The 19,615-nt window shown below is 49.0% G+C and overlaps 1 protein-coding gene across 1 annotated transcript in view; it reads right to left on the minus strand.

The window, feature by feature from the left end:
* Positions 1-2,239: 2,239 nt before the first annotated feature.
* The window catches only part of LOC136717099 (coiled-coil domain-containing protein 170), a 54,319-nt gene continuing 36,943 nt past the window's right edge, over positions 2,240-19,615 (minus strand). The window contains exons 2-11 of the mRNA XM_066694567.1: positions 17,407-17,734; positions 14,069-14,247; positions 12,773-12,917; positions 10,029-10,214; positions 7,079-7,396; positions 4,993-5,193; positions 3,697-3,870; positions 3,371-3,502; positions 2,949-3,188; positions 2,240-2,651 (exon numbers count right to left, since the gene is read on the minus strand). Coding sequence (XP_066550664.1) covers positions 2,424-2,651; positions 2,949-3,188; positions 3,371-3,502; positions 3,697-3,870; positions 4,993-5,193; positions 7,079-7,396; positions 10,029-10,214; positions 12,773-12,917; positions 14,069-14,247; positions 17,407-17,535 — 1,932 coding nt within the window. The 5' untranslated portion in view covers positions 17,536-17,734 and the 3' untranslated portion in view covers positions 2,240-2,423. The remainder of the gene's footprint in view (positions 2,652-2,948; positions 3,189-3,370; positions 3,503-3,696; positions 3,871-4,992; positions 5,194-7,078; positions 7,397-10,028; positions 10,215-12,772; positions 12,918-14,068; positions 14,248-17,406; positions 17,735-19,615) is intronic.

The following is a 19,615-nucleotide window of genomic DNA, read 5'->3' on the forward strand; positions in this document are numbered from 1 at the left end:
AAGAGTTACATTAGTAGCGAAGGCCAGAGAAGTTGTGCTACCAATCACCAGTGACACAGCGGAGTTATTTCTAAAATTAAAACAACACAATGGCAATAAACATGCCATCATTTTATAAAACACAAAGCCTCTTATTTACAGTCACCATAAAATAATCCCTGGAATTGCAATTGATGTTTTAATTATACAAAAATCAATTTGATATGTCGTATACATCTGCGTGTTTGTGCCAAGAGATGGCAGCACACTGCCCTCATCCAGAGACATCAAATCAGTGAAACGAACAGGACGGTTAACCGGTTAAGGATCCATTTTGAGTTTTTTCCATTTTGTGTTATTTTTAACTCCACCGGATGTGTGACCCTCATGTTTGAACTAATGCACAACTAGGCCGGACTGGATGTTCACAGGCTTAAAACATGTAAACAAATCATAGTGTTCATCACCATGCAATCATAGGGCCAGAGAGACGTCCCTCAGGCAGGCCGGCACTGGGTCACACTTCTCACACACACACACGCACAAAAGTCTCCCCCCGCACCGCCCCAGAGCCGCTCCTCCAGGCAGAGAAGGAAGGAGAGACTCCTCTTTCCCGGAAAGCAAAGGGGACAAAAACATGCTTCATTACTGTTTTTTTCCCCTTTCTTTCTTTCTTTCTTTCGTTCTCTCTCAACCCTGTGCGGTGTCATTAGTAATCTTTTGGTAATCTGGAGTTCAGAACGAGGCTGCAGCCCGGGCGATTCTCTCCGAAGCAGATTCAGGTTACCTGGGTGGATAAGTGGCTCTCTGCCTGTTTATTTCGGAAATTGCCTGCTTTTAGTGTTTGATGCCTGCATACGGAATGACAGGCTTACTTTCTATCAAGTCAAATGTCTGGAAGCTGTGACTTCAGAAAAAGGGGAAAAAAAGAGCATGTTACCATTTCTGTGCCGGTTCTTCTCTGGCAGGCTGTTATTTTTTACTAAAAATAATAAAAAAGAACAGATGAAGAGAAATAAAATACTCCTGCAGGGGAAATGCATTGTTTATGTCACCTACCGTCGAGCCCAGACACAATAGGGACTGCGCTTTTAGGGTCCCCACTTTTGGGCGAGTGGATTCAGTCCTGGGAGAACTTTGACCTGCCGTCGACACAAACCAAACCTCGTCCTAAGCCGTTGCGCAATACGAGCTCTGTCTGCAACATCTGGTTTGCCGAGAGTAACGACGACGCCAGGCCGCGGGCCCTGAGCCGGAGCCCAGCGTGAGTTAGTGTCTCAGAAGCCTTGCCAGACGGGGCTGCGGGCGCTGCCGAAAGACATCCCTCTTACCTGACGGCTGAAGGACACATTTATCAAATGCCTCATTCATCAGGCTGGGGGAGTAGCCCCCTGACGGGAAGCACGGCCATATTTCCTGCTCGAGCGGGGTGGTGAGAGGCGGGAGGGAGAGGCTTCGGCTCCGGTGTGGCCATAAACGTGGGAATCGGGGGGCTTCACTCGTTGGACAACCTCCAAATAGTCAGGATTGTTTCAGCAGACCTACAGAAGAGTATTAGAACTGCCAGGCACAACCCCTGGTGCCTTTATGGTTGGCCACGGGTCTATTATTATAATTTTTGTAAACTGCAGCCCAGAAATGGTTTACTTTGCCGACGGTTCGATTCAGTTATAATGCTTTATTCAGAAAGTGAATGAGTGCTTCAGTGGGGGGTGTATCTGTTTTTATTTTCTCCGTCTGTGCGACTGGACGTTGGCAGACTGAAGTCACAGAGTGTCCTTTCTTTACTGTTACTCTCTCTCACATTCATCCTCGCAGGGTTCAGGGCCTCCTCCAAGAGAAGCAATCTCATTATCCAGAACGTGGGTTTCACCTGAATCACCGCAGACTTCCATTTACCGGCAGCGTGGGCCTCGTTACATCACGGACGGGTTGAGATATTTGTACTGGGCATTCTCTATCTCTCTCTCTCTATCTCTCTATCTCTCTCTCTCTCTCTCTCTCTCTCTCTCTCTCTCCCCCTCCCTCCCTAATCGTTTGTGAAATACAGCCCCAGCTCTTCTCTTCCTCCCGCAGCGGCCGCAGCACACCATCTACAATTTCAATAATCGCAGCCAGCGCCCGGAGGAAAAGAAGAGGATCGGGGTGTTTATGACTCCGACCGCCGATCTAAGTGGTAATACGGCACGCGGCGGCCTTTTCCTTTGTGCACAACTGTGCCGTGAGGAATATCACCGTAATCACCACGAACAATCTGTCATTAAGCAAATTAGACCTTTATTCTTCTTGTTCTTGTGACTACAGACTCTAAATGTACCTGCACCCCACTCCCAGCGCCTCGAATCTCTGCACGACAATTCTTGATTTCATTGTGAATGGGATTTTTATTTTTTAATCAGTGGGTTATAATATTTTGGGTGATACGTCATCCTGCACGTCTCTTCTCACGGCCCCCGCACTGTATGTGCCGCCTTCCCCGAGATCACGTGTGTGACGGTGGCGGTGGCCGGGGGGTTTGGCCCCGGGGAGCGTTTAGGGGAGCCGTCCGTCTTCACCGGGCGCTGCTCGGAGACGCACTTCTCCAGCTGCGCCAGGAGGAGGCTGTCTGGTACCGAGGCGCCGCTGGCATCCAGGCCCAGAACCCGCAGGACCGACACCCTGAAATCCACCAGCTGTGCCGAGCAAAAACACAGAGCAGAGATCAGGCCCGGCTACATGTTTCTGATCCTGTTTAGCCCCGTTTGGGTCACAATTAACATTCCCACATGTTCTTTAGTGTAGTCTGTATTGTTGTATTTGTTGTCAAATTGATATAGTGCAATGTAGTGCAGTGTTATGCAGTATATTACAGTAGAGTGCAGTATATTACAGTGTAGTACAGTGTTGTGCAGTATATTACAGTATAGTACAGTATAGTGCAGTGTTGTGCAGTATATGACAGTGTTGTGCAGTGTTGTGTAGCGCCTCACCGCCCGCTCTCTCCTGGCCACCTCGCGCAGGGCTCTCTGTCCGACTCTCAGCTGCTCACAGAGGGTCTCCTGCAAGGCCAACACCCTCTGGCTCTCCTCCCGGCCCTGCCTGGCCTCCCTCCGTGCCACCTCCAGCTCCGCCCGCACGGCCGCCGCCCGCTCCTCCGCAGCCTCTCTCTGCCTCCGGGCCTCGAGGAGGGACCCGTTTAGCTCCTCCACGGCCCGGTGCTGATCCTGCGCCTGCGGGAGGGAGGGCAGTGAGAGGAGAGGGACAGACAAGCTCTCCGCTTCAGTGAGGGACAAGGGGGTGCTATTTACAGCATACGTATTGGCAGATTTAGTCTTCAAAACGCGGTGCCACCACACTGCAGCTACATGCCATGGCAGAACACCCGAGCAGCATGGCTGTGTGGACTGGTCACCTGCAGCAGTGTGGCCCGACTAAGCGACGTCTCCCGGCTGCGTCTGCTCTCCTCCGCCGCCCTCAGTTGCTCCTGCTGGAGGGTTTCGATCTCCGCCTGCCTCCTCTCCAGCTTTGCCTTCTGGGAAACAACCTGTCAGACATGTTATTAGTGACCAAGAGCCAGGGAGACTCTCACACGCACTGAGAACATCCTCGGACCCCCAAATAAGCACCAGAATCCCCCCAAATCATGTTTATTAAAATATACTGTATCAAAAAAGACAGCTTGCTATCTTAGTACTATTAATATTAGATTTGATCTCAGAGAACATACAGGCTGCCCACCTTTTTCTGCAGGGCAACGAGGAGCTCCCGGAGGTCGGGGCCGGATTGCTGGGCCTCGGTGGCCAAGCCCTGCACCCGGGTCAGCAGGGTGTCGTACTGGAGCTGCGGGGGGCGGCCTAATACCTCCTCCTCCACCGCCAGGGTCTGCGCCATCACCTCCACGAAGTGCTGGTGCTGCGGGAGGACAGAGGCCTCGTCAGATCGGCTGCGGAGGGTGGTCCGCACACTGCGACAGCAGGGGGCAAGAGCAGTCGCTACCGAAGAGTGGACATAGCACTTGTTGGCCCTCAAAAAGGTGCCGTAATCACTCCTGTTTCCTATGTACCCCGTCCACGGCCCCGCTGTGATGGAACATCTCTGATTTGTTGTGAATGGAATATGTGTTTAAGAAAAAGGCACACAGTCTTCCCTGTTAGATCTCATGTCTTAATTAGAGCCGACTAACACCTGGTTTAAAGAACACCCTCCTGCAGGCGAGCCTCTGAATTTCACACCTCTAAAAGCCAGGGATGGACTTCTTTAAATAAACCCGGCAGCGTAAACGACAGTCTTCGTATTCTTCCAGTGAGAAGGAAATAAATATGCACCGGGCTCAGTCTGTTTGCTTTTAATCGTGCAAACCAGATCCTGAAATTCATACATTTATCATAAACATAATCACAGGCTTAATAATAAAAATGCGTCTTCGTTAAACTCCCACTGCTTTAGAAATATCCATCGCATAATTCATCGCAAAAAGAAGTGAAATACGCCGCGATCGTTTTTAATAACCGCAGCTGTATTTTTCCGAGTGGGAGGCTGCGCTGCCGGCTGGAATGGGAAGAAAGGGAAGCGGAGGGAAGGTCTGTCTTCGGCCGATTCTGAGCCAGAACGCCAAATCATATTCCCCCAGATTTATGCTATGGGGGACTGACAGCTATACGGCCCAAATAACACAAGCAGCGCAGGTTTAAACGTTGAGATGCTTCCTGGACAGATATGAAGTAGTTTGGTTTAACAGCTCACTATTTCAAAGTACAATAGCGTAACTGTAGAACTCTGGATGGCGAGATTAATGTGAAACCATTAATAGATGTTCTGCATTAGTGTGCGTTTATTCAGCCACCGATTTCAGAAAGGCGATCGTATATAACGGCCGCTGTCGTAAAGCTTGTGTAGCATATTTAAGTGAACACTCTGGGGTTCTGCACACACAGCTCCGTAACACATCAAGGTGGCCATGAGAGTATTGGGGGGTTCAGAGGGGACAACTGGGACCTTTGTACACCTAAATATTTTACTTCTGCACCGTCCCACCTGCTTCTTCTCGTGAGACAGCGTCTCCTGCAGCAGGTGCCGGGCGGCCAGGCTCTCCTCCGTGTGCCGCAGCGTGTCCTTGTGCTGGCTGAGCAGCGTCTCGGCGTGCCGGGCCCGGGCCAGGCTCTGCTGGTGCAGCTCGCCCTGCTGCTCCAGCTGCTCGTTCGCCCGGCGCAGCTCCCTCTCGTACTCCTGCTCCTTCTGCGCGGCAGACAGAGGGAGAGTCACACAGAGCCACCCGGCCACCGCCAACAACCCCCTTCCTGGTCTAGCGAAGCTTTAGATAACGGATTAGATCACTTACAAAAAATATATTATCGTGATTTTAAAACGAGCAGAAACAAGATGACAAGATAATTAAACAGCAGTGACCCGTTGACTGCAATTTAATGAATGTCTGCCTCTTCATTGAAGCACCACTGGGTACTCAGTGCATGCATATAGGTTTTCAAATATCCTCGGTTAAACCGGGCCGCAGGACTTGGATTCATTCTTTATGGGAGATGGGAGGGAGTGGGAGAGGAATGCCTTCCGCTAAGACTAGGCCCCTGGATCTTGGAAACGGACCAGACACTCCCTCACCACCCTGCCTGACCGGTTTCACAGAAGAACTGACCACAACGTTCTGGTTAGCGCTGGACAGAAACACGGCGGCCAGGAATCGGTGTGCGGATCAGGCGACCCACTCCGCGGCGCTGGGCGACCGTGGGCTGAGCCGTCTGTGCTGCCGCTGCTCTCGCTGAAACCTTGGGGGATATTTATGGCCGTACTGTACTTCACATTCTGTGTCAGTACATCTTGTGATAGGGAGTATCTGTACGAGTAGAGGAGTGCAATGAAAGCTTTCCAGAAAACAGGCTGGGGTATTTTATCCATGTGACCTCACGCACCGCACAAGGAATTTATCATTTCATTCGCAAAGTGATTGGAAAAGACTGCTTTGATATTCCTCAGTGTGGGCCGCTATCGGGGACGATGGGAGGCCTTGGTCCCAGAAGACAGACCTCCTTTGCTGACAGCCTGTCTCTCAGAGTGATGGTACATATTCCTCAGGTGCTGTGATTTTCTAACGTACTCTCGCAGTGGATTTCTTTCTTGTTGTTGCCGCCGATTTATTTTCTAAGACAGACTTTTCCATGAGAGTGATGCTTCTCCACCTGCAGGCCCTGCTAGAGGAGCATCAGCAGAGATTGGATTGACGCTTGGCACACTCGACTGAAGCAGCTCCCGTCTCCGTGACTCTCTCCACTTCAGTGACTCACTCATTAGAACATAAGAACATAAGAACATAAGACAGTGTCCAGTCAAGAGGAGCCCATTTGCCCCATCGTGCTCGTTTGGTGTCCATTAATAACTAAGTGATCAAGGATCCTATCCAGTCTGTTTTTGAATGTTCCCACATTGTCTCTTCAGCCACATCGCTGGGGAGTTTGTTCAGATTGTGACGCCTCTCTGTGTGAAGAAGTGTCTCCTGTTTTCTGTCTCGAATGCCTTGAAGCTCAATTTCCACTTGTGTCCCCGGGTCCATGTCTCTGCAGATCTGGAGAAGCTCCTCTGTAATGGACTCTTCTCCACTTCCCCATCCCCTGTCTCGATCCTTCTTCCTGGATTCCTCTGACACTGTCCATCCCTCCATTCTCCTCTCATCCCTCACTGATACTAAAAGCTATTTTTTGTACTTGCGCTTCAAAGATAAAAACCAACCTGCTAAGCAATATATACAAACACACAAATGAACAAAAAACGACTCGCCAACGCCTTCACAACTAAGGTTAGACTTAGAGTTGGAGTTCAGGCTTGAGCTAGAATGAGCATCAGTGTGGACAAAAACTAAGGTTCAGATCAGGAGGTGGTTTACTTAGGATTAGGATGAACTCTGACCGCTCACCTCAGCCCTAACTCCAACTACCCCAACCTGTGTTTTACTATTAGGATTAGTGCTAGGGCGTAGATATGTCTTCTAGGGGTGTAACAACTTTGTTCAGCACCCTGGGCATGAACTTAGGATGGTTAAAGTGAAAACGGAAGCTGGGGAGACTTGACAAGGTGTTTTGTGCAGCTGGGCTCTGCTGGCCCTGGCTCTGACCTGCCTCCTGCCCTGCGCAATGCTGCACAGCTCCCTGACCCTCTCCAGCACGCCCTCCTCCGTCTCTGGGACCTTGAGGACACCGTTGCCCAGGAGAGCAGCCAGCTGGCAGAGCAGGGAGCCGTGGAGGGTGCGGGTGGCGCCGTTCTCCCGGAGCGCGCCCTGCAGGTCGTCCTCCGCCCTCTCGGCCCGTGTGGCGGCGCCCTGCAGCTGCTGCCGGGTCTCTGCCCAGCCATGGCGGCTCTCCTCCAGCCGCTCCTGCAACAGCCGGACCTCCCTCTGCACGGCTGTTTTGACTGCGAGCGCCTCGTCTCTTTCCTGTTGCATCGGGGTGGGGGGGGGAGAGACGGGGAAGAACGACAACATTTAAAAATGAAAAACAACAACCGCCACAGCTACAGCTGGAGATGAAGGCCTGCGACAGCGCGGTCAAGTGAGGGTGAGCGCCCAGCGTGCGGAGATAGCATCGCTACAGCGTGTGCCTGTCCGAGTGGAGGAAATGAGCTCCGCATGAACCGATAGGACAGCAACGTCTGCCTCGTCTTTAAGTTCTATAAAAAACAGTTTAATACGCAGGCTCATAAAGATCGAGGGAATTTAATATCTGAAGAGTATGTTCCCTTTCTTTTTATTGCTCTCAGACAGATTCATTGCTTGTAAAGAAAAAAAAAGGAAAGGGGATCCAGACAGACTGTGCCGGAGACGGGATCTGGCTGCAGTCGTGTCCTCTTTGCGGTTTCCTGCGCCTATCTGTCCCTCGGCCAAAACGTGAAAAGAAACATTTACATGCCGCACGGCCGATCGTTCGGTGGGAGTCCGCGGGGACCCCGGGCACCAGGAGTCAACAAGAGCAGGGCGGAGAGGACAACAGCTTGTTCCCGCCCTTTGGCATGCTTGTGCAGGGATGCATCCACTGTTTCTGCAGCTTCCGATGGACCCCGACACCGACATCTGGGCTCCTAGTCCAGAGTGGGTCACCAGCACTGAGTGGGTCACCAGTGTAGGCTGGGAATAAGGTTCCTCAAGGACAGAGGTCTGGATACCTATCGCAATCTATGAATGCAGCTTCCTTAGCACCGATAGACTCGGTCAACTCTGCTCGGGATGTTTTGGCAGCCATCATAGTCACAGTCTTTGCCCTGTCCTAAAGCCCAAACAGAGTCCATAGTGCTTTTTGTAATTAGGCACGGTATACAGGCCATTCATGATAAACTTAATCTCTTTCATCAGTGGACCAGCTACCCCAAGTCAAATTCATCATTACACGAAGTCTAACTCAAGGAAATATAAAAGGAAATATAAAAAACTAGTGACTATAATTGGAGAGAACTTCAAAGGAGTGCCAGTAAAGGTCTGTTTTGATACACCACTATTCATGGTTTGGTTGAAGGAGGAAATATTCAATTTAGCTGATATTAATTATATGACTTTTATCTTTCTAATCTGAGTAAAACCCCAGCATTATTAAAAAGCTTGTGTTTTCAGCCCTGTGGAAGGATGCTGAATATTCATACGCAGGCTCGGCAGTTTGCACTGAAGAACAACAGCTCTGCAAATCTCTCTCCCTCATTAAGAGAGGATTTGTAGAAGGTACAGAGATATTTTAACTGTTGTACTCAGACAAAAATAAAGATATTTATACATAAATATATATATATAGCCTATACATGTATATATATATAAAACCCCACAGTCCTATTGGCAGCTGGCATCTGAACAGAGCTGAGGGAGATTTGGTTTTTAATAGCGTTGAAGCCCCATTCAGCCATATTTTTAATTTATTTCCTGCGGTGGAGACAATAACACATCTAAGAGAGGTTAATACAAAAGGTTATCATCACCTACGAGTCTCAAGCATGCGTTGTCACTGAAAGGGGGAACCAGAGCTGGCTATAAACACTTCACGGGGGCCCAGATGTTTGCGGATGTGAAACCCGAAACTGACTTGGAATCGGCTCAAATACACAACGGCGCGGAGAGGGACCGATCCTTTCAGCACATCAAACGAGAGGAGCCGTTTGGCACACCATCTCCGGGCTTTGATGTAGATTATAAAATACTGTTTCCATTCCTGCCCCAGCCTTCCTTCCCGGAGGAAGCCCTAATACCTTACCAGTCTTCGTCTTTCATTGTCGTAAAGGCTTTGATTGGAGCCCGATGAGCCAAATTAATCTCAAGGTTGGGTTCAGAGTAAGCAGGGGAAGATTGAAACGGTTTGCTGACGGAGCATTGAAGGAACAGATCCGAGCGGTAATGGAGATCGTTAATACATTAATCTGAGCATTTACGCCGTATGTGCATAAGAATAGATTCATAGTCATCCTGATCGGATTGAAGGTTGTCAGATGTAACAGAGAATCAAAGACGGATGAATCAAGTTGGGAATAACGGCCCGTGATCCGTCTCTCCCCGGCTCTTGTGTGTGAATTGTCCCGTGATCACGGACACGTTGTCATTCACTGAAAATGTCGCTGTTTTTTCTCGAAGGGGACATTGTTTCTCTGTTCTTCGTCTGCGTCTTCTGCTTCTTCTCCTTTTTGGTAAATCTCCCACGTTTTTAAATGACTACATGTCCTTGGCAGTCAACAAGCCGCAGTGGAGCCGCTAATGACTCCAATTACAATAAAAAATGTAGGTGAAATAAATAAATAAGTGAATGACAACTTGGCTGTAGTAAAATGACATGGTGCTTGAGTAAGTACACCTGACACACACACACACACACACACACACACATCTGGAATTCCCTCTCAGGTCTAGGACAGGAGTGTAAAAGTGTAATATTTTCATTAGAAGCAGCTTCTGACAGATGTAGCCAGGTGGGGCGGCAACAATGTGACAAGAGAACGTGACGAGTGTGCCTGTTCTATCTGTGCTTTAAATACTTAATATTAAACACTAAACACCGTATGAATAAATGAGAGCTGACAAGCCTGCTGGCGTGGCTCACCCGACGCAGGGCAGCCAGTTCCTCGGCGCTCGCCGCAGCTGCTCGGCGCTCCTGGCTCACATCTCCGACTAGCTTCATAATCGTCTCTCGGCTGGCCTTGAACTCCCGCTCTTGATTGGCGAGCGTCTCCGTCAGGCCGGCTATTCTGGTCTGCTGTTGAAAATGCTCTTCCCGCAGCTCGGAGATCTTGGTGAAAAGTAAGAAAAACAAAGCAGAGCTCAAATTATTCAAGCAATGTCAACAGATGCCAAGACAGTGAGGGCTTTCTCTCTCTCCGCCCAGGACACTCACAGCTGGTCACATCCCTGCCGACTGTGGGATGCCACTCAGGACACTCCACCGCACGGCTGCTGGGTCAACACAGTGTATTGTTTTCTTGTTAACAGGTCTCTCTTTAAACATTGCTTTCAAGGTCTTTTCATTTCCCCCCAGAGATGGTCTTTAGTGCTGACTTGTCTTTTATGGCCTAGCCTTAATATCGGCCCTCTGACAGACAGGGAAAGTATTCACAGCGCTTCACTTTTTCCACATTTTGTCATGTTACAGCCTTATTCCAAAATGGATTAAATTCATTATTGTCCTCAAAATTCTACAAACAAACCCCATAATGACAATGTGAAAGAAGTTTGTTTGAAATCTATGAAAATTTATTAAAAATAAAAAACAAAAAAAGCACATGTACATAAGTATTCACAGCCTTTGCCAAGACACTCAAAATTGAGCTCAGGTGCATCCTGTTTCCACTGATCATCCTTGAGATGTTTCTACAACTTGATTGGAGTCCACCTGTGGTAAATTCAGTTGATTTGGAAAGGCACACACCTGTCTATATAAGGTCCCACAGTTAACAGTGCATGTCAGAGCACAAACCAAGCCATGAAGTCCAAGGAATTGTCTGTAGACCTCCGAGACAGGATTGTATCGAGGCATAGATCTGGGGAAGGGTACAGAAACATTTCTGCAGCATTGAAGGTCTCAGTGAGCACAGTGGCCTCCATCATCCGTAAATGGAAGAAGTTTGGAACCACCAGGACTCTTCCTAGAGCTGGCCGCCCGGCCAAACTGAGTAAAAGGCACATGACAGCCCGCCTGGAGTTTGCCAAAAGGCACCTGAAGGACTCTCAGACCATAAGAAACAAAATTCTCTGGTCTGATGAAACAAAGATTGAACTCTTTGGCCTGAATGGCAAGCGTCATGTCTGGAAGAAACCAGACACCGCTCACCACCTGGCCAATACCATCCCTACAGTGAAACATGGCGGTGGCAGCATCATGCTGTGGGGATGTTTTTCAGTGGCAGGAACTGGGAGACTAGTCAGGATTGAGGGAAAGATGAATGCAGCAATGTACAGAGACATCCTTGATGAAAACCTGCTCCAGAGCGCTCTGGACCTCAGACTGGGGCGAAGGTTCATCTTCCAACAGGACAATGACCTGTGTCCTTGAGTGGCCCAGCCAGAGCCCAGACTTGAACCCGATTGAACATCTCTGGTGAGATCTGAAAATGGCTGTGCACCGACGCTCCCCATCCAACCTGATGGAGCTTGAGAGGTCCTGCAAAGAAGAATGGGAGAAACTGCCCAAAAATAGTTGTGCCAAGCTTGTAGCATCATACTCCAAAAGACTTGAGGCTGTAATTGGTGCCAAAGGTGCTTCAACAAAGTACTGAGCAAAGGCTGTGCTTTTTTTGTTTTTTATTTTTAATAAATTTGCAAAGATTTCAAACAAACTTCTTTGACGTTGTCATTATGGGGTTTGTTTGTAGAATTTTGAGGAAAATAATGAATTTAATCAATTTTGGAATAAGGCTGTAACATAACAAAATGTGGAAAAAGTGAAGCACTGTGAATATTTTCCGGATGCACTGTATATTGTCAAATATACAATTGTGTAGAATTGAGAACAAGGGCAGTGATGTTCAGACTGTACAATGCACTAGTTAGAGCTCATCTGGATACTGTGGACAGTTCTGGGCTCCACACTTCAAGAAAGATATCGCTGCTCTAGAGGCAGTTCAGAGGAGAGCAACCAGACTTATTCCAGGTCTGAAGGGAATGTCCTACTGAGAGACTGAGGAACTGAACCTTTTCACCCTGGAACAGAGGAGACTACGTGGGGACTTGATCCAAGTCTTCAAAATCATGAAGGGCATCGACCACATCAACCCAGAGGAGCTTTTCCAGATCAGCAGGGACACACGCACCCGGGACACAAATGGAAATTGGGCTTCAAGGCATTCAAGACAGAAAACAGGAGACACTTCTTCACACAGAGAGGCGTCACAATCTGAACAAACTCCCCAGCGATGTGGCTGAAGAGACAATTTGGGAACATTCAAAAACAGACTGGATAGGATCCTTGATCACTGATGGGGCGAATGGCCTCCTCTCGATGGGACACTTTCTCATGTTCTTATGTTCTCTTATATATATTATATAATGATTATAAAATCAATATGTTACACTGTCCAGACAACCGAGGCTGTCCCAGTCCCCTCTCTGGGTTTCGAGACGGTGGAGTGGGAACCCAAATTGGTCTGGATCTGAGGAGCTCAAAGCCCTCTGGTCAGTTCTGGGAAACCATTTGTATTTCTGTATTTCCACTTGGGGAACATTGCACTCATTAATGGATCTCTTGCATGAAAAACATAAGACTGAATCCTAGTAAGCATGGAGAAATGCATGTGAGCAAGACAAATTGGTAAAGTCATGTTCTGTTGACAGTTGGCAGCCGGCGAGACTCACCCGTGACATCATCTTGTCCAGAGAACCGGCGGCTTCCTTGGCGTCGACCCCCAAGCGTGATGCCAGGTCAGCCGTGATGGCCGTCAGCTTCTTCTGGCTGCTGTCGGCCCTCTGCTCTGCATCCTCGCGCAGGGAGAGATGAAACCTGCACACAGACACACACGGTCACTTTGCACGGAGGAGACCGCGGCCGTCTCCTGCCCAGTTCGACACGGGGGATGGGGGGGCTCCAATAACAGGAGGGAGACGGCACACTCAGAGTATGAGCCCAAAATTATGTATTTATTAAAAACCGATGCCTTCATCGGGGCAAGAATAAGTGGACATGCTTTCAAAAAGTGTACACATTTAGTCACAGCTGTAAAATAATCACCCACATGAGAATATATCTTCTACACCAATTACATAATTGCAATGAAAAAAGTTGTTTAAGCTCCATTCATGATGGTTAAATGACTAACGTGAGATGAGACAATTAGATAATTACAATACAATGAGTTGTGATCACAATAAAAACCACATACAAAATCAAAGAGATATAAAGCTCAGACAAAAACACATATTCATTCACAAAATTATAAAGAAACGAACAACTGCCGTATCTCGTTATCTAATTAACAGTACAAGAAAGGGAAACAAGGGCTTATCCTTATAGGCACTGAAAGCAATTATCATGTTAATTAACATGTTATGCACAAAGTCTATACAAATCTATGTATCTTTTTCAGGTGACTATAGGTTTTAAAAAAGGGATTCAAAATGGATAATTCTTCCAAATAACCAACCTATAGGTTTGCATTATTGGGGGAAAACGAAGCGCCCATGGCCGTAGATTTAATTTGGAGAAGAAAAATCTGCTTGAAATGCAAAATAGTTACTCAGCCAATGTTAAAATACATGATTGAGAGGGTAGGGCTTACAGCGAAACATCAATAAATATTTAGGAAGAGCAGAAGTGTAACGGAAAACCGGTTCTTGGAATTAAATCAATAGAAACCTGCATAAACAACCCGAGAACAACAAAACAACTTTAGGAACCGGCTCGTGAGGTGGGGGGGTGAGGGACACGTCCACAGCTGTTTACGCTTCAAAATTAAAATCAGACGAGTGTCTTCTGCCAAACGAGGAAACAAACTACAGATGGAAAATAAAACTAAAAGAGAAACACAAAACACAGCGACGGCAACGGATTGGACATGAATTCGAGAGACTGAAATCGAAAACGGTGCATCAATAAACCAATAACAACCGTAATGCACTCCCGGGCCCACTGAGTGAGGCGGCCGGTGCTGCTACCTCAGTCTCTCCTGCAGCTCGGACACCCTGCGCCGGAGCTCCTCGCTCTCCCGGGACACGTCCTCCAGACCGTGCGCCGCTCTCCCTGTCCGGCCCTGCCCGGGTCCTCCCGGCTCCGCCCGCGTCGCGTGCCCACCGGACTCACGCAGGGCGGGCAAGGTGACGTGCCGCTCCCAGGCCTGGGGGACGCAGAGACAGGGGGGCCACAGGAGAGAGGACGGAGGGAGGACGAGACGGGATGTTATCAGAGAACAGAAATATGTCAGCAATGGAAATTAAAATAAGCAGCACACATTTTTATTTTATTTTAAAACGTATATGCATTTCAAGGACAGCGTTATTGATTATGACTTGTGTTATGTCCAGTTTCCCTGCTGTAAAGCTGTGTGTGTGTCCACCACTGATCTATATATTTTGAGAGGGAGAGAGAATTGCTAGAGAATTAGTGTCTGAACTGTCGTGTCTCCTTCTTGTCTGACAGAAGAGGCTCGACCACAGAGAGACTCACTGCAGTGTAAAAGCCCCCTCTAGTGGACCGTCTGGATATATTTATCCATTCCTCATGTAAGTGCAACATAGAGGGGTTTTATGTTATATTTAGATGTTCTGGTGCTGAGTCCTCAACAGAATATCTTTAGCCGTTTCTGAGCTGGGCTAAATATTCCAGACACTGTGTTCATTCTGTTAAGGACAGAACATATTTCAATATTACAACAGTAAGCGGTCAATAAAGGAGGAAGTGAAACAGATAAAGGGCAAAAATTCAGGTATCTTGGAAAACGAACAAGATGTGGCAAATGTTCTAAATGAGTATTTCACAGAGGTTTCTACAAAAGAAAAAACAGATGACATGCCACAGGTTGACAATCAGTCCAGTCAAACCCTAAGAGAGATCAGGATAAATGAGGAGGGACTAGCAGAATTAAAAACAAACAAATCACCTGGGCCAGATGGGATATTTTCAACAGTACTTAAAGAAATGAGGGAAATGATTTATAGGCCAATTATTCCAAATGACACTCAGAACAGGGGATGTGCCAACTGACTGGAAGACAGCAAATGTCATACCAATCCACAAGAAAGGGGACAAAACTGAGCCAGGAAATTACAGACCAATCAGTCTCACCTGCATCACCTGTACAATGTTGGAGAAAATGATTAGACAGAAAATAGAGGAGCATCTCAATGAAAACCATATTCTTGCAGATAGTCGACATGGGTTTAGACGAGGCAGATCATGTCTTACTAATTTATTAGAATTTTTTGAACATGCAACTGCAGCTGTAGATCACGTGAAAGCAGATGATATGATATACTTAGATTTACAAAAAGCTTTTGATAAGGTTTCACACCAAAGACTGATCCTCAGATTGGAAGCTGTAGGCATTCAGGGTAATGTAAGAAGATGGATTATGAACTGGTTGATGCAGATGATACTAAAATAGGCGGCTCAGCAGATACAATCTCGGCAGCTCAGGCTATTCAGAGGGACTTAGATAATATTCAGTTGTGGGCGACACCTGGCAGATGAAATTCAATGTGGACAAGTGCAAGGTAATACATGCAGGTAACAAAAATGTCCACTATAATTACACTATGGGAGGAATAGAACTAGATGAAGTATCGCATGAGAAAGACCTAGGAGTCTACGTGGACTCCTCACTTTCTCCATCCAAACAATGTGTGAAGCAATAAAAAAGGCAAACAGGATGTTAGGGTATATTGTCCAAAGTGTAGAATTGAGCACAAGGGCAGTGATGTTCAGACTGTACAATGCACTAGTTAGAGCTCATCTGGATACTGTGGACAGTTCTGGGCTCCACACTTCAAGAAAGATATCGCTGCTCTAGAGGCAGTTCAGAGGAGAGCAACCAGACTTATTCCAGGTCTGAATGGAATGTCCTACTGAGAGACTGAGGACCTGAACCTTTTCACCCTGGAACAGAGGAGACTACGTAGGGACTTGATCCAAGTCTTCAAAATCATGAAAGGCATCGACCACATCAGACCAGAGGAGCTTTTCCAGATCAGCAGGGACACACGCACCCGGGACACAAATGGAAATTGGGCTTCAAGGCATTCAAGACAGAAAACAGGAGACACTTCTTCACACAGAGAGGCGTCACAATCTGAACAAACTCCCCAGCGATGTGGTAGAAGCTAAAAGTTTGGGAACATTCAAAAACAGACTGGATAGGATCCTTGATCACTCAGTTATTAATGGACACCAAACGAGCACGATGGGGCGAATGGCCTCCTCTCGATTGGACACTGTCTTATGTTCTTATGTTCTAACAGTTATTCTGCAACTGGCATAAGTGAATGCAGAATCACAATCCTCACAATATAAGAAGTGTGCTGGGGGTCCGGGGGCCACCGTGGGGGAGAACGAATCTGTCCGAATTGTTTCAGAGCCCACGGGGGCCCCCGCTCCGGCTGAGCCCCAGGTGTAGCGACTGTCAGTGTGGCTTGGCTTTGACTGAGCGCTCAAAGTCTTTGTCATAAAACTGAAGCAGTGACAATAAAACCCTTTCTAGAGAGTTGCCGCTTGGGCAATGGAGAACTGCCTCAGAGATTAATAAAGACACTCCGGTCTGAGTGGTCTAAGCCCTCAAAGTACTTTCCCTTATACTTGTGTCTTGCCAATCTGCTATGAACGAACGGTTCTTTGATTTCCAGGAGTTCAGCAGTTTCACAATTAAATCCCTGCCCTCACTATCTCCTGGCGCCTCCTTTTCTTCCACAGCTACCAGAGAGCGGTCTCCCGTGTCCCCGTGCGAGGGGGTCTGGATGCGGGGATGAGCCGGCTGGGTGGGTGTGTGGCGTACGGCCCTGGCGGACAATGGGAGGATTGTTGTGCTGGAACATGTCCAGACTCGCCCGGCCTGCAGCTCAACCTTCACACACAGGGGTGAGAGGGGAGCGACTCTGACATTGTCCAACACCCACCCAGCCCCACTGTCCCCCCAAACACACGAGCAAACAAAGCAAACCATAACTGAAAAAATCACTTTTACAGGAGACGGACACGCTTGTAATTTAACTGTGTGTGTGTGTGGAGATTCAGGCTCTTCCAAAAATACCTTTTACAAATGTGCCTTTTTTCAGAGTATTCCTAATATAATTGATTAACAAGTGTCTGGAATTGTGAGGTACTATTATATATTCCTATATTTAAATATGCAGCAGTCCTGATTATTCATAACTGTCTACCATATCAGTCAAACACTACAAACAAATGCTCGCAATGCCAGAGTCGAGCCTGTTTAGCTCTGAATCGAGAGCTTTCGAGGGAATCCCTCACGCACAGGCTGTCAGTCCCAGTGGCAGGCACTCACCTCATGGTAGTCGTGTGTGTGGGGGGCCGGTCTGTGTCCAGGGTGGTGGTCCGGCAGCAGATCTCGGGGCAGGGGGACGCCCTGCAGGAAGTCACTGTCTGGACCGCGGAGGCTGTGGGAATGGGACATGGCTGCTGGCGAGACGTCGACGCGTCTCCCTGGGCTCCTCAGCTCGGCTCAACACAGCTCAACACTGGGGCTGAACAATACGGCGCGGCGCAGTCAACCCTCCCCAGGTCACGGGATACCGGAGGGAAGGCCGTCTCTGCCATGGTTTCTGCATCGGCTCTGCTGCCACAACACAGCGGGACGAGGGCGAGTCCTGTCCCTGTGGCAACCACACAACAACAACAGACCAGTGAGGCACGCCCAGAGCACCTGATGCTCAACCTGCACTGACTGAACACAGCCGACTGCACAGAGCACAGGCACAGGGCAGGAGAAACCGAGCAGAGGCACAGGGCAGGGGCACAGAGCAGAGGCACAGGGCAGAAGAAAGAGCAGGGGCACAGAGCAGAGGCACAGGGCAGGGGCAAGAGCAGGGGCACAGGGCAGGAGAAAGAGCAGGGGCACAGAGCAGAGGCACAGGGCAGGAGAAAGGGCAGGGGCACAGGGCAGGGGCACAGGGCAGGAGAAAGGGCAGGGGCACAGGGCAGGGGCACAGGGCAGGAGAAAGAGCAGGGGCACAGGGCAGGGGCACAGAGCAGAGGCACAGGGCAGGAGAAAGAGCAGGGGCACAGGGCAATGGCACAGGGCAGGAGAAAGAGCAGGGGCACAGGGCAGGAGAAAGAGCAGGGGCACAGAGCAGAGGCACAGGGCAGGAGAAAGAGCAGGGGCACAGGGCAGGGGCACAGAGCAGAGGCACAGGGCAGGAGAAAGAGCAGGGGCACAGGGCAATGGCACAGGGCAGGAGAAAGAGCAGGGGCACAGGGCAGGAGAAAGAGCAGGGGCACAGAGCAGAGGCACAGGGCAGGAGAAAGAGCAGGGGCACAGGGCAGGGGTACAGAGCAGAGGCACAGGGCAGGAGAAAGAGCAGGGGCACAGGGCAGGGGCACAGAGCAGAGGCACAGGGCAGGAGAAAGAGCAGGGGCACAGGGCAATGGCACAGGGCAGGAGAAAGAGCAGGGGCACAGGGCAGGAGAAAGAGCAGGGGCACAGAGCAGAGGCACAGGGCAGGAGAAAGAGCAGGGGCACAGGGCAGGGGCACAGAGCAGAGGCACAGGGCAGGAGAAAGAGCAGGGGCACAGGGCAATGGCACAGGGCAGGAGAAAGAGCAGGGGCACAGGGCAGGAGAAAGAGCAGGGGCACAGAGCAGAGGCACAGGGCAGGAGAAAGAGCAGGGGCACAGGGCAGGGGTACAGAGCAGAGGCACAGGGCAGGAGAAAGAGCAGGGGCACAGGGCAGGGGCACAGAGCTCAGTAGGACAAAGACACAGTGCTGGCCCTGGGTCAGGTGAGCTGCCTTGGTATTAATGCTGCCTTCCCCCCAGCTGGGTTCGATGTAACAATGTAAACGTGCATTGTAAACCAGCACACGGAAGAACCTCAGCCTCCCTTCTGTGTCCTCTATTCCTACCCCAGGGGCGCAGTGTCCCTGAGGGAGGCGAGAGCAGAGAACTCACATCTCGTGTGCTGCTTTCTGAGCATGCGCTACCTGTCATTGGCCAGCCGGTGGCGTGTTAGATTGGCAGTTGGGAGGATTGTGGGATACACCGAAATATCAGGCACTCAACACTCAAATACAGAAACCATGTAATAATAATAATAAACAGAAAATATTGAACTCCCAGTGAAATAACCTTCCCACAGATCTGTTCAGGAGGATACCGCCATGAAGAACTGTTTATCTGTTAGATGTAGCTATTTTTGAAGAAGCGAAATCAAAGAGAAAGAAAGACAATGCTGTGTGTGACTCCGATACTCACATCAAATAATGTGTGTAATTTTCAATGTGGCCGCAAGGTGTCACCCCGCGCCTGTTTTTGGAAATTAAATTAAATTGAATTCTCAGTCGGCAGAGGTGACGTGAGGTAGAAAAAGTGAATCATGTCTCCGGTGAGGGTCCTGAGAGTCAGCATCCATCCCCTAATCTTGACACACCTGAGACCTCCAGGCACTTGTCAGTAAAAATTGAAAGGGAAACAAAGAAATGGATGTCTTTTCTGTCGTTTCACCTCTTGTACTTTATTTGAGGGACAACTAACGCAGCC

Source organism: Amia ocellicauda, chromosome 21 (genome assembly GCF_036373705.1).
Source record: "Amia ocellicauda isolate fAmiCal2 chromosome 21, fAmiCal2.hap1, whole genome shotgun sequence".
Lineage (NCBI taxonomy): Eukaryota > Metazoa > Chordata > Actinopteri > Amiiformes > Amiidae > Amia > Amia ocellicauda.